Source organism: Sinocyclocheilus grahami, unplaced genomic scaffold, assembly GCF_001515645.1.
Source record: "Sinocyclocheilus grahami isolate Dianchi unplaced genomic scaffold, SAMN03320097.WGS_v1.1 scaffold864.1, whole genome shotgun sequence".
NCBI classification, from domain to species: Eukaryota; Metazoa; Chordata; class Actinopteri; order Cypriniformes; family Cyprinidae; genus Sinocyclocheilus; species Sinocyclocheilus grahami.
This window is the reverse complement of record NW_015506043.1, coordinates 343,564-358,563: the sequence shown is the minus strand read 5'-3', so window position 1 is coordinate 358,563 and position 15,000 is coordinate 343,564. Positions and strand designations below refer to the sequence as shown.

The window sequence follows — 15,000 nt, the reverse complement described above, 5'->3', positions numbered from 1 at the left end:
CTCTTTTGCACAAAGTAAGATGGCGAGCTTTAGTGAAACGTTCCTTTGTTCATTGTTCGGCTAAATTGTCTTGTGATCTGTGATGTATTTTATTGTCGGCATAAATAATCCCCACTGCCGCTTTGGTTTTGTGTTTTATTCCGTGTATAAATACAATGGAGAACATCGTTTCGGTTTTTAGACTCGACAAAAACAAGCCCCGTACGCAGCACGCGTTCCCATTGTGCGTCAGATATTGTGGAATCACGCAACAAATCCTTCGCGAAACAAAGAGGAACTAGAAAAACGCGGCGTCTTTGTGTTACAACGAAAGACGCGAGAAGTAGGAGACAAAAGAGAACAGGCGCTGATGTTGATTATGAGATTTACAGAGGCACCAATACGAGAGTATCTGAAGATCCGCAGCTCTTCGATCGTTTGCCACGGGGCTTTGGCACTGCAAACGCTGTCACCGAGCCAACAAAAAATCTGCAGTGTCTGCTGCATTTTAGCAGCGAACACACACACACACACATGTACGCCAATCCAGTTCCAACTTTTCCGCTCGCACATAATTGTTCAACTTTATAACTAATGCCAAAACTGTAACGGCGGCCGAGGTTAATTTCTCGCCGTGCAGAACGTGCCAAATTACCAAATGTATTCAAAGCGACGCAACCCCTGAACGCCACGACAAACTCATGTGCATTTGCCAAGCGCCTCCCGGAAGGTGCGCGGTGATGTTTTAGGGTTTGGTGATTATATTGATCCGCGTACGGGTCGGGGGGCGTTTAATGAGGGCTGTTTTGCATGGGGGTCTCTGCCTAGAATGCAATCAAGCACTTTCAAAGGAACCTAACAAGTGCACGGCTCCCCCACCGGCACGGTCAATTTTAATGCCCCTCGATTGACTATCGATAGCGTCCTGCGAAACGCAGCGCATCAGCTTCACTCCGTTTTCCACAAACCCAAATCTCGACGCTAGCAGGGTCGCGCTGACGGAGCAATGTGTAAAATTTATTTTTGATGTGGCATAAAGAGCGAAGGAGGACAATGTTTTAGAGCATCGTGCATGTGTGTGTGTGTTGTTTTTGTCGCCGGCTCCCCGCGGATCCGTGCCTTCTCCTTCTGTACCTTTCAGACTTTGTCGGCACGCTGGCCTGGTGCCCACTGATGTCATGGAAACTGTTGTATTAGTGCGAGTGATTCATGTCCATACAGCCTCCCCCACATGCAACGGGCTTTTTTTAACCCTTCCCCCTGTTTTAAATAATTATCCTTGGTTTGCGTTTCCACGCAGCCTCATTGAACTCAAATGGCCGTGATGACAAGTCTAATTATGTAGTTTTGGGGTTAGAGAAGGTGTCTGTTTAGACTCTGTCAGAAAAACATTTGGACTCCCACTCCGAGCGCTTTCGGATCTGATAATAACCCGCGCGTTCGAACCCGCAGAGTGTGTGTGGCGTTAAAGGGTTTTTGTGTAAGTTTTGGCTTGGAGACATGAAAAGCTCTTTGAGCGCTTCTTTAAAGATGAACTTGGCACGAGAACACAGTGGCACGTCCAACCCCCGAACCTCGACCTTGACCAATCAGGGCTCTCCGGAGTCGCCCGTGTGCCAGCTTCACTTTCATAATTCTATCAGAGACGCCGCAGCACTCCGGCTCGTCTTCCAAAACGCGCTACCTTGTCTTTTTTCCTCGTCAAACCTCACTGAAACTATTTTAAGCCGATGAGCTGCTAAATGCGTTTTGGCTTTTTCTCATCGGAAATGTGCTGCGTGTCAGGAGCTCCTTCAGCCCACTGGAATCAGACGTAAACACTAAACAGCGTCTTAAAAAATAACCCAGTCTGGTTATGCACATAGCTTTTGTGAGTGTCCTATATGCAAAGCTTATGTGCAAGAAAATAAAGCTAAATAAACCGTAAACATAATGCAAAGTATCTTGTAGGACTTCCTTCATTCTTAAGATTGTACTTTATGTAACATTTGACCTAGAGAAAGAAAAACACATTTCCTTTGTTTATAAAAACTCTTTTTTTTCTTGTCAAAACTGGTTAGTTTAATGTGAAGCCGGTTACATATTTTCTAATCATATTGAAATTTTTAACACTGAAACTGTAAATTGAAATTCTATAATTTTTGGTTGTATTATATTATTTGATTAATTATTTTTTTCTATATTTTTATTTTTGATTCTATATATCTATAGAGAAAGAGAAAGAGAGAGATGTACTTTTGTTTTTGATTAATTTTATTTATTCTAGTTAATATTTTTTTATAATTCTAATTGTGTATATATATATAATTTTATATTAATTTATAATGTCATTTCCCAAAACATTTTCTTTTGTGTGAAATATTGGTCTGTCAATGCAGGCCTGAGCTGTGTTTTTTCTTTCATGATCCTTGCTGTAACGTGTTGTTTAAGACACAGGTATTAATTTAATATCTGACATCTCTCATAGCCCTATAACTGCGACTCCAGGAATATTTAGATTAGCTGTCAGATACTGTTAGTTACTGGAAAACAGCCGAGACAATCAGCAGTTAGAAAAGCACAGAAACGCTCACACAGATCTCTCTTTTTCTCGCAGTAAATGTGAAGTCCGTCCTGCTTTTGCACCTGCTCTCAGAGACGTCAGTGTCACATGCGGCTTTATGTTATGTACGCACAGTAAGATTATAAGAAAAATGTCACTTTGTGTGCATCTGAAACTAGTTTGATTATTAATTAAATTTCTTCAGTTTTTTATGTTTGGCTGTTAGTAATTAGTGTAAGAATTACATTGCATAATTTATATACCTTTACATACAATCAGAAGCAAAGCTCATATACAGAATGAAATGTTTTTATTAATTTATTTAATTTCATATTATGCTCTTTTGCAATTTGAAATTAATTATTTTTCCTTAATTTCAACATAAACAAAAGCATTAATATGTATGCATTTGATTTTTGCACATCAAATGTGTTGTTAGTGCTGTCAGTCAGGATATTTGACTAATTTTCGCAGTATTTCTACGATGCATTGTATAGAATAAAGCCGGTTGTTGTGCGTGCGGCCCGTGGCTTTGGCTGCGTTTCAAACGCGTCTCTCACGGTTGCGGTCTCGGCTGGGTTTGGTGGGCCTGCGGTCGGGTTTATGTGCTTTCTGTGGCCGCAGGTTGTGCTGCGGAGGGTCGGAGATGAAGGGCGGACTCGCTGCGTCTCCCCGAGGCGAGAGAAGCGTCCCGTGAGCACGGACCACGCATCAAACAGGATTAAAACCCGAGGAAGCCGTGCCACGCTGGAGCTGTTCCATATTTGTTTTCCGCGTCGGGATGGGGAGAGCAAAACATTGTGTAGCTTAATTTTCTCCAAGAAATTGCCTGTCAAGAGACATCATTTCCAAATTATTGTTCATTATAAGCAGCCCTCAGCTGCCTAATAGCGCCGCCGTCTCTTCCTCCGGTTATCCGAACTACAGATCCGGATGTCTTTTTTTCCCCTGTACAAACCAAACGAGTGACATTAACAGTTTTCCTGCTGCAGCAACTGTGTTTGTGCTTCAAACCTCTGAAATGGTGTGTTTGTGTGCTTGTTTTGCGTCTCTTCAGGCTGAATGTGATGATGTAAAATGGAGGATAGTTTTTATGAAATGATTGTGGGTCGTTTAGCTTTAGGTGTGGAGGTTGTTTGAGGAAATACAGGCCTAATGTGTGTCCGAGATTAAGGCGAAGGACTTTTTTGTCAAATAAATTATTACTTTTATTCAGCAAGGATTGATCAAATGTGAGAGTAAAGACAATTATAATGTTGCAAACGATTTCTATTTCAAATAAATTTCTATTCATCAAAGAAAAAATTATAATATTTTGAGTGCCATATTAGAATGATTTCTGAAGGATCATGTGACACTGAAGACTGGAGTAATGATGCTGAAAATACAGCTTTTCATCTCAGGAATAAATTACATTTTACATTGTATTCACGTAGAAAACAGCTATTTTAAATGATAATAATATTTCACAATTTTACAGATTTTACTGTATTTTTGGTCAAATAAATGCAGCCTTGGAGAGCAGAAGAGACTTCTTTCAAAAATATTTAAAAAATTGTAAAAACCCCAAATATTTAAATGCTAATGTCGATCTTGTTTTTTAATGAAACCATCATGGATGTTGACCATTGACCTTTACACTCTTTATATGATACTGTGTTTTATTTATGACTACATGAATTCAAAGTGTGTTGGTTAGTACGAATGTGGTGATGCACTAGGGCTGCACGATATATCGAAATATAGCAAATGTAAATATCGCAATATGCATATCGCAACGGCGTACGATATCATTATCATTTTAATAATAGGCTACTTAAATCAAAACGTTGCAAAAGGTCAAAGTTTTAGTTTGACGCATATAGCAGAGAATTGCTTGACATTAAAAAGAGTTCTTAAGTGCAATAAGTTGCAGAAAACAACTCTTTGCCGTCTCGTCTTGCTGTCTGACTCACACCTGAAGCGCGCGCACAAGCCGCATCTCACACAGCATCTCTTCCGTTCTGCCGCACACCTGCAAAGTGCCCGCACACACACTCACAGAGACACGTTTCAGACCAAGTTGATTCGTCTTTCGCATCTCCTCCTTATGTTTGAACAGACACATACACACAGAATTATGTCAATAGTACCCGTCTCGACGATCATTATCGTAAACGCAGATACGCGGATGTGTATCATTATACTGGATCCATGCAGTCGGATTTAAAGGGACAGCAGCCTATAAATACTGCTGCTGAATATGTCAGTAATGTTAACAAAACAATAAAACGGCTATAAAAAGATTAATCTAAATTTAATTCATACAGTGAACACTGTGCAGTGTTATTTTACACTTAATTATTAAATTTCTGTTCCTGAATACTACTGTTTATCTATGCTTGTAAATTGTGTATTTCTTTTTTTCTTTTTCTTTTTTTACTGACTGTTCACTTGCCTTTAATCATGTTTGACATTTCTCAGACTATAGTTTTTGCTGTGGTATATGAAGAAGTACTTAAAGTGTGTGGAAAGCAAAGTTACGATGATACTATGATTTTGTTTGTATGTTCACATTGATGTTAAATTACATTTTCTGATTTGTGACATTACTTTTTAAGTAATGCTAAAACTGGTCACTTTCAGAAGTTGTAGTGATTCTTTATTTTCCAAGAAAGAATGTGAAACAAATTGGTTATATAATTTTCATTTTTAAATATTTTAAAATATAATTTAAATTGATTTTACACACTTTAAGCAATATCGTATCGCTATCGAATATCGACTTTTTTAACAAGTTATCGCATTTTTCTTCAATATCGCACAGCCCTATGATGTATATATATATATATGTGTACTGTAGACAGATATGTAATTATTTTAAAATATGAAATACTGTAAAGAACAAAGACTAAGAGTACTTATGTTCTTATTTTGAATTGGAACATTAGGGTATTTTTTCCTGCATCATATATATCGTGTTTCATATTAGTTATTTTTCATAATATTTAATAGATTCTGTCATTGATTGTTTCCTTTTTATGTATGCAGTGATTGTAAATTGCAGTGCAAATTACTTCATCTTTTTTTTTCGTTTGTCAGAATTATAAATCGATGTATTGTGACATTTTGCGCGTCTGATGAAGAAACAAATGTAAAATATTGTGACATATAAAGAGGATTTTTCCCCCAAAACCTGTTTTTTTTTCAGGCTGTATAACATGACAATCTCTGTGCTCTGTCTTTCTATCTGAAGTTGTACGTTTAATTTGTGTGTTGTGTGACGCTGTGGTTTGTGTACGGAGCATCTGTCTGATGTTCATGTACTGAGACGCGTGCTGTCGATCGCATGTCGCTTTTTTGATGAACTGTTTCAGAAGGTTAAGCACATTTTTTATTCTGTCTGTCTCTCTCTCTTTGTCTCTTGTCTTTCTCTCACCCCTGCCCCCCCCTAAAAACTCTGGCACGGATGAATCTGGCTGCGAGAAGCTGCGTGTGTGAGAAAGACGATTATGAGCGGCACCTTTCGCTTTGCTGATAACGGCCCATTTCTGCGTTAATTCTACCTGCTTGATCTCAGTTTGGCAGCGAGACGCTCTCAATCGCAGCGCTTTGTGTTGTAATGATCACTTCTGAATGCAAACCAATGTTTTTTTGCGGTTTAAGCTAAAGAGGTGCCACTGTTTTGGTCGTGTGTTTTTTTTTACGCTGAGTTTGGCTCGGTGGTGATAGATTGAACGTAATCTTCATTTTGTCAACGCGATTTATTAGCACAATGAGCTACGGGCCCAAACAAGCAAAATAGCAACTTGTTTTTGTGCTTCTCAGCAGTTTTTCGTGAGGAAAACGTATGACGTCTGTATTTCGCATAACATGTACTAACGACAGCGATGATACGCAGCTGGTCCCGAGAAACTCCGGCGCAATGGAAACTCTGAATATAATCCATAATCTGCCGGTGTCGATGAGTCAGAGAGGGTTTGTCTTTGACTAGCTGATGATTATGAGCCAGTTATTATCCATAACAAAACCACTTATTCACGGGGCGCGTGTTCTCCCGTGTAATGAGGGGCTGTCATGCGTGTGCTGAAAACACCCTCATAGCCTGTCAAAACCGCAGAGAAACTTCAGCGTGACTCAGGCATCCTCGCGCAAACAGCGGGAGAAATCAGCCTCTGCTAAATGTCACAGATCAGAGAAAAACGATATTATTAGCGTTAAAATATCAGTGGATAAACAAAGACACAAACTAATGAGGGAACATGAGAAACCAGTGGCAGATCTGTGATGTTTAAAAGCAGACATTAGTAGGAAAACAGATTAAACAAATGGTTTATTTCCAAGTCTTAAAAGTCAGTTTTGTTCAATTTAAGGTCATAAAAAGTCTTAATTATCAATATGTAAGAGGTGCTAAATTTGGGGACGGAAGTACAAGAATTGACCTTATGACCTAATGTGATTATTAAACAAAAATAAATGTGATCGCTGCTAGGGCTGCACAATTAATCGAATTTCTAATCGCAATTGCAATTATGGATGCCACAATTACGTAATCGTTCAAAGCGGCAATTAAGATATGTTTTTTTCTTTCTACACGTTATCTTAAGAGGTTTTCCATTGTTTTAGTTTTAGTGTAACATTATAATACCATTCATATTTTAACTTATTATTATTATTATTACTTGTTTTAATATAATTTAAAGAAGAAACCAATCCGATGTATATTTGACATTTGAGGCTTAATACTATAGAAAAGCATTAAAGGTTTTTCAGTTCGAGTGTTTTCAGCTTGTTTATTTTCATATAAAAATACAGCATGCAGTTGCATCAAACAATGGTATAAACATCATTCAATGTAAATTGTGATAATCGCAATTACAATTTCAAGGGAATAATCAACCATTTTTGTCATAATCGTGCAGCCCTAATCTCTGCACATTTAATAGAAAAACATCCAATATCGGTCAATCTCTCATATGTATTGATACAATGTTATAAAAAAACTATTTAAAAACACATGGAGCTGCAGTTACCCTGTTGATTTTGCTTGAGATTTTAGGTTATTTTGCTTATTTCATGTTAGTGGAAAGAAAATATCCAAAATACATATGTAAGTGTTTGTTTTATTGCACTCACATCTATTTGTGTCTGTTGATTTCAATTCCAATGCATATCTTTAAAAGTTTTGTCTCCACTTCAGCAGCACTTACATACACTAAAACTTAGAGTTTTATTCCTCTCTATATTCTGGGATTTGTTCATATATCATTCACACTGATTTCTACAACATTTTATTCTTAAAAACATGGTGAAAATGCATATATTTAAAGGCTGTGAGTTTGTTTGTCCACTTCAGCAGCACGTACATGCACCAAAACTTAGAGTTTTATTCCTTTCTATATTCTGAAGGATTTTACTGAAGGGTTTGTTCATATATCATTCACACTGATTTATATGACATTTTGTTCCTAAAAATGTGGTGAAAATTAATTTTTTCTGTCTGTTGACATTATTTTTTGATTTATGGAGGGATTAAAAGAGAAATCCAAAATCCCCTCTATAAAAACCTTTAATATGTTAGCAAAACCAAACAAGAATTTTGTGTAAGGCTTTATCCAATATTCATATGTATTTTCTGGAAATGTGTGCAAATTAGTACATATTTATGAGATGCCTCATTTTCATATTTAAACATACTATTTCAGACATTTTATAATACAACACAATTGTCTTAATGTACTGTGATATCTATCTAATATCTATTAGTTAACATTTTGCCCTATTCACCTGTGATTTTCACCTGTGATATTCACCAGAATCTGAGATACAGGATTTATTTTCAGATTGTATAGATTTGTTCTATATGGACGTATGGTGTTCATTTTATTAATGCAGGTCTTAAATCTGATTCCCAAAACTCTGTAGATAGTCTGGAACAAGCTCAAGAATAAACTAAAGTAAAAGCAAGCAAAAGAAAGGAAGAGCGAGAGCTGTACACATGCAGCATCTGTGCTCAATGTGTTTGTTTTTCCGGAGTGACGTTCCTTCTGTGGCATTCCTGTCCTATTCCAGCTCTCTTCTGGATTTAGTTCCCACTTCCAGATTCACGGTCCTTTGGATTAGCAGGATTTATAAAGATGTGTGTCTGAATCCAGCAACACGTCAGGATCTCTCAAGGAAACACAACAACCGTCCTCGGAAACGGTTAAACGTTCAGAAGAACAAGAAAGATGGTTTACTGATAAAACGGACAGATCTCACTGAATGTGATTCACGTGTGAAGTTTGTCCGTGTTTGTGTGTATGAAAATGTGTTTTGGACATTCAGCATCTGTGTGCAGTCAAATGTACGGTGTTGAAATGAGCGCAGTGATCTTCATGTGCTCCGCATCGTGATTCAGACCAATGCAGCAGATTTCGCTGTGTATTTAGACGCAGGTCATGCATGTGGTAGATGTTGACCTCTTGTTTGACCTTTGAGGATGCATAGTGTTTTTGGACACCACCTGGTAAATGTTTAGATCAGAACAGAGTACAATGATTCCTGTGTGTGGAAGAGTATATATTTTGTGGTATTTATTTATTTTATGCTCTAAGTGTTTTTGTGCTTTTCCTGTAACTGATTCACCATGGTAGAAAACTGAAAAATTCACCACGGTAACCATAGGTTTTCCTGCCAAAATACCATAGTCACATTACAGTGTTAAGTGGGTTTTAGCACCACTGTTAATAAAAATGAAATGAAGCAAAAGCACAGACTCATATGTGACCCTGGACCACAAAACCAGTCATAAGGGTACATTTTTCAAAATTGAGATTTATACATCATATGAAAGCTGAATAAATAAGCTTTCCATTGATGTATGGTTTATTATGATAGGACAATATTTGGCCGAGATACAACTATTTAAAAATCTGGAATCTGAGGGTGCAAAATAATCTAGAAAACACAATTGCTTTCATCTTAGCTTTTGAAAATTTTAGAGTTATAATAACTGTAGTATGTTTTTTGTTTTACTCTGGTTACCAAGGTACATTTTTTGAGCAATTAGTATTTAAAGATTTACACAGATGTATGATGAATTATAATTATTTTAGAGTTATGATGGGTAGTATGTACTTTGTTTCACTCTATAGTAACTTCCATATAAATTGTTTTAAAAGGCAGTTTAAATATTACTACTTAGCTTACTCTATAATTCATTTTTGAGAGATTTTAGAGTTTGAATGTTTACAGTAGTAAATAACTTTTGTTGTCTTTATTCAAACAGGCTTTTGATGCACAAAACATCTAGAAAACACAACTGCTGCGATTTTCATCTTAATTCATGATGATTTTAGAGTTATAATGACTGTAGTATGTTTTTTGTTTTACTCTATGGTTACCATGGTATATTATCATGAGGTATGCCAATGACTTTAGCAGTTAGTGTAGTGAATAGCACCGTTGTCTTATTCAAAAAGCCTCTGGTCACATACATTAAAACACATTTTGGATGTTTCTAAAGCGTAACAGAGTCTGAGCTCAGGTCTGACAGAACAGAAGCGCAGGAGAACATGAGCAGGACTCTGTAATTGGGCTCATTTGATTAAGACTGGATGAGGTCACAAGACTTTAACAATATTTGCTGTGTGTGTGTTTGGCGGCGGTCCCAGCGCAGCTAAAGGCAGGACGCATTCAAGCATGTTCCTCTATATAATTAACAGCCTGTAGACGAGTGTTTGTGAGACTTTGAGAAGGTCTTTATTCTGCTAATACCAGATTTCACATGCCCGCTTGCTTCCAAAGAGAGGCCTGCTTGTCGCCGAGTTCCCTTGCGTTTCTTTGTTCTCTTAACAGTTGCAACATCAGTAAAACAAAAAAAAACAAACATCTTCATGCTCTCAAACCAGAGCAACTAGTCGATGCATGATTGCGTGCATTTGTTCGTCAAAGCGTCTGACTGTAATAACCTGAGCTTGTGATGTTTGAGGCGTTTGACGCCAGCTGTCTGTTCAACATGCGCGAATTCATGCGACCGCCACTGATTTCTGAGGTTACGTCCCTGATCTGTTTGTTTTGGCTTGTCCTTGCTGGAGTAAAGGACTTTATTAAAAGTTTCTTTTTAGACTTAATTGAAGAATAATTAATGAATGTGCTAATGATCCGTCTTCTGTCTCTTTAAACAGGTAAAACGGAGCGAGCATCATATTCTTACGGACGGGACCCCAGCATTCACGGCTGTCAGGTAAGAGACTTGAATTACTGTAATAGTTACTCTTTAACAGCTCAAGAGACTCAGTTGTGTCTCAGATGTTTCTCCTAAAGTGGGAGAACCTGAATCAGGCTCAAACGAGTCACTAGTCGTCATCCGGTTAGAGTCTGGAGGTGTAAAATGTGGAGCATTGGACGAGAAATGTTTGAGATCTCTGACTTTGCATCATGGCAGATCTGAGCACAGTTTGAGACGTTATTACTGTGATTACTATGAGAAACATCTGACAGGATTCCCATGATGCTGGAAAATGATACATGTGATTAAAATCCATAGAAATGAAAAATAGCTTCCATGGAAATTGACAGTTTTCTAGTTATGTTCAGTTTCTTTGGCTAGAAATGACTCTTTATGAGCAAGAAAAAATATATATACATATATGTATATGTGTGTGTGTGTGTGTGTATATATATATATATATATATATATATACATTTGAAAAACATATATATAAACAAATGCAAATATATATTCATATTTTTTAAATATTATTTAATGCAGATTATTTATGCAGTTTCTAGGTTTTCTAGGCTAGAAATGTCTCTTTATGAGCTCATTCATTCTAAAAAATATATATATTTTTTTTATCTTTATTTGGTCATCACAAATGACTGGAAAAGTCGTGGAAAAACCATGAAAGTCTCAATTTGATCTCCTTTTATTCTCAGTGTTGTGTAGAAGATTATGATGAGATCATCTGTGATTTATTTTTATTTTCTAAAAGGAAAACAGTTATTGTTGTCATTGTTGGGTTATTTGCGGCGCTGATAGTTGTTTTGCATTTCTTTATGTGAAATACATGGTAAATGTGCAGTTTGAAGTGAATGGCAGCTGCTGGAGTTTCTGTAGTGGAATAAATAAATAAACAGACGGATTGTTTGCTTTGCAGACGTACCGTTAGCAGATGGCCTCTGTTAAAGCACATATATGAATTCCTGCAGATCACCGTGTGTGTGTGTGTGTCTCTGTGTGTGTGTGTGTGTGTGTGTGTGTGTGTGTGTGTGTGTGTGTGTGTGTGTACGATCTCTCACCAGCCCATCGTGTTTATATTAAGAGACATATGGATGTTCAAACGCCAGATACAGCATCAAGAATAGACCTGTTTCAATTTAGTCGCTCCATCCTGCGTTCATTTAGCTTTTTGGAGTCTACTAATTAGTTTTTGTGTTTTTCATCTTCACCAATTTATGCTTGTATGTATATATGTATGTATGTATTTATTTATGTATGTATTTACTTATTTAGTTATTCATTCGCTGTTAATTCATTTTGAATATGTAAATATTTTTATTTTATATTTAAAAAATGTATCTGAAAAAATAAAAATAAATGAGTATATATATATATATATATATAATTGTATAGTTATATTATATTAATATTTTATAAAAAATATATTTAAGTATATTTTTTACATATTTTCTATATTTTTATTTTTGTTTTGTTTTGCAGTTTCTAGGTTGTTTCTGTGGTCGCTCTCACAGATCCATGTTCTGAAAGCGTCACTGCATTTCACTCGTCAGAAAGTCGAACGACAGACTTACAGTGACTCTCACTTCTAGTGAGAAAGTACTTTAACATCCAGAAAATGACATGCTTCAGATTGAGTGAAGCCAGAAGAATGGCAGTCATGGAGACGCTCCTAATTAATCCAGCATGCAAATGCAGTCTGAAGTGATGTGATTGGTGTTAAAATGTAAATTGTTGAGGTCTGTGAGTTTGTGGAAAGTTTTCTCGCTCGTTGAGTTTGTGGGTCGCCGGCAGGGTCTTCAGAACTGCAGCTCGCGCTCAGATTAATCTTTCTTGACAGTTTACAAGACGAAGCCATCAGAGTACGGCAGACTGACGGGATGTGAGTGACACAACGGTGTAATGCATCCGACAGCATTTGTGTAGCTTTAAAATCCTGCACCGCTTGGAATTCTGGGAAGGGTGGGTGAATTATATGCAGAAACCTTAAGTTGAAATTCCCCCTCGATATCACTGAGCGACGAGCCTCGTCTGCCTTCATCAGCTCATAATGCTCTCATTTATCCTCACTATATTGCTTTTATAAAACAAAATAAAGTGTTTAAAGCAGTCATCACTATTACTATTGCTCATATTAGGGTTAATAATTAATTCTGAAAGATACACAACCCTAAAAATAAAATTAAACAGAAAAGAGAAATATATATATATTTGTTATTATTATTTTATTTTATTATGTTGTGCATCATTCAGATTTAAATTGATAATGCCTTTCCAATTACAGTTCAGTTACTGAATTTAAAATAAAAAAGGAATAGGAAATAAATAAAATACTTATTTTCTTTAACACTGTTTTTACTTTATTTTATTTTATTTGAATTTTTATTCAGTTAAATTGGTAATGCCTTTCAAATTCCAGTTCAGTTCCTGAGTTTAAAGTAAAAAAAAAGGGACAGAAAATAAATACAATTCTTATAATAGTTTTAATTTAATTGAATTAAATTCCGTTCAGTTCCTGAATGGAAAATAATTATTTTATTTTATTTTATTTTATTTTATTTTATTTTATTTTATTTTATTCAGAGTTAAATTGGTAATGCCTTTCAAATTCCAGTTCAGTTCCTGAATTTAAAATAAAAAGGGAAAAGAAAATATATTTTAAATAAATTTAAAATACTTTTTTTTAACACTGTTTTAATTTAATTTAATTAATTTTTTTTTTAAATTTTTTTTTTTATTATTATTATTATTATTATTTTACAGTTGTGCATCATTCAGAACTGAATTGTTAATGCCTTTCAAATTCCAGTTCAGTTCCTGAATTTAAAATAAAAAGCAAAGGAAAAGAAAGTAAAAATTTGTATTTTCTTTACCATTATTTCAGGTCAATTCCTGAATTTTAATTGAGGTTGCAAACAGGATGGAGAACTAAAATTTGAAGAAATTCAAACAGCTGTCAATATTAACTGTAAATCAGACTCGTTTCCTCATACCTGACTGTACATGACATGACCTCTGACCCCTGCGTGAGCTTGAGGTGTTCCTCCTAATGGATGTGCACTAGCTACACACACTCACACACGCTCAGTGAGGTCTGGAGGGCAGACGGGAAGAGCAGAGCTAATCCTGAAAACTGAACCGCTGCCAGAAACCGGAATTACACGTCACAGCCGAGAGAGTGTGTGTGATCTGTTTCTCTCCTAATGTGACTGTAAACCAGTGTTAGTGTTTAGTATCACTGATACATTATTATAGCTTTTGTTCATATTTTGAATTTGATGTTTTTGTTGTTGTTGTTGTTGTTATTTAATGTATGTTAATGTTGGTTAACCATGGTTTTAAGTTTTATTTAGTTTTAGTTATTTTAGTGCTTCACGGTAAACTAAATGAAAATGATAAATTTTGCCTTGGCAACTAGCTGAAATAAAGTTGTTGTTTTTTTCAAGTAATGAAAATTGCTTTTATAGTTTTAGTTCATGATAATAACCCTGCATTAAACACTTGCTGAACAATCATTAAATATAAAAATAATGTTTAAAGCAGTCATCACTAATAATATTGCTCATATTAAGTTTCTGAATGGTGCACAACCCTAAAAATAAAAACAAAATATCTTTTAAAATATATCTTATATTAAAATATTTTATTGTTTTTAGCGTTGTGCATCATTCAGAATTTAATAAATTACAACTCAGTTCCTAAATTTGAACGGAGGTTGCAAACTGGATGGAGAATTGCAATTCATAAGGAATGTAAGGAAGTGGAATTAAATGAATTGAAATTGAAAGAAATTCAGATAACTCTGTTTTTTAACTATACATTTTATAAACTATAAATTAACTAAGACTATAATTTTAACTATATAAATTTTATAAATTAATTTTAACTACAAACGTTGAATGTTGGCTTGATAAAGAAAAATTTGAAAAAAATATTTTTTAAAAGTCTGTAGGCTTTGAATAGATGGACTGCATTACCTGTGTTGAATTATAATTCAGTAAATTCCTTTTCCTGTCCAATTCTACTTCCTGTGGGTGTGACCAATGCAATTGAAACGGAAAGTGAGCCAATTCAGCGACATTTGATGGGAAGAAATCACCTAGCAACCAGCCACAGCACCCTAGCAACTGCATAGCAACATTGTAACATTTAGAACACATTAGTAACGGAACAGCACTGTCTTTCTGCTGAAAATGCAGTTTATTAATCTAATGGTGGGAACGAACACACACACTCATACATACACACACACACACACACACACTCACACACACAC

General features: G+C 35.7%; 1 protein-coding gene across 4 annotated transcripts in view; it reads left to right on the top strand.

Annotated features, from left to right (window-relative positions):
- LOC107563272 (transcription factor 4) overlaps positions 1 to 15,000 on the top strand; it is a 182,514-nt gene that overhangs the window by 70,183 nt on the left and 97,331 nt on the right. For all 4 annotated transcript variants that reach the window (XM_016248088.1, XM_016248090.1, XM_016248089.1 and 1 more), the window contains exon 6: positions 10,669 to 10,727. In XM_016248088.1, the coding sequence (XP_016103574.1) occupies positions 10,669 to 10,727 (59 nt within the window). The remainder of the gene's footprint in view (positions 1 to 10,668; positions 10,728 to 15,000) is intronic.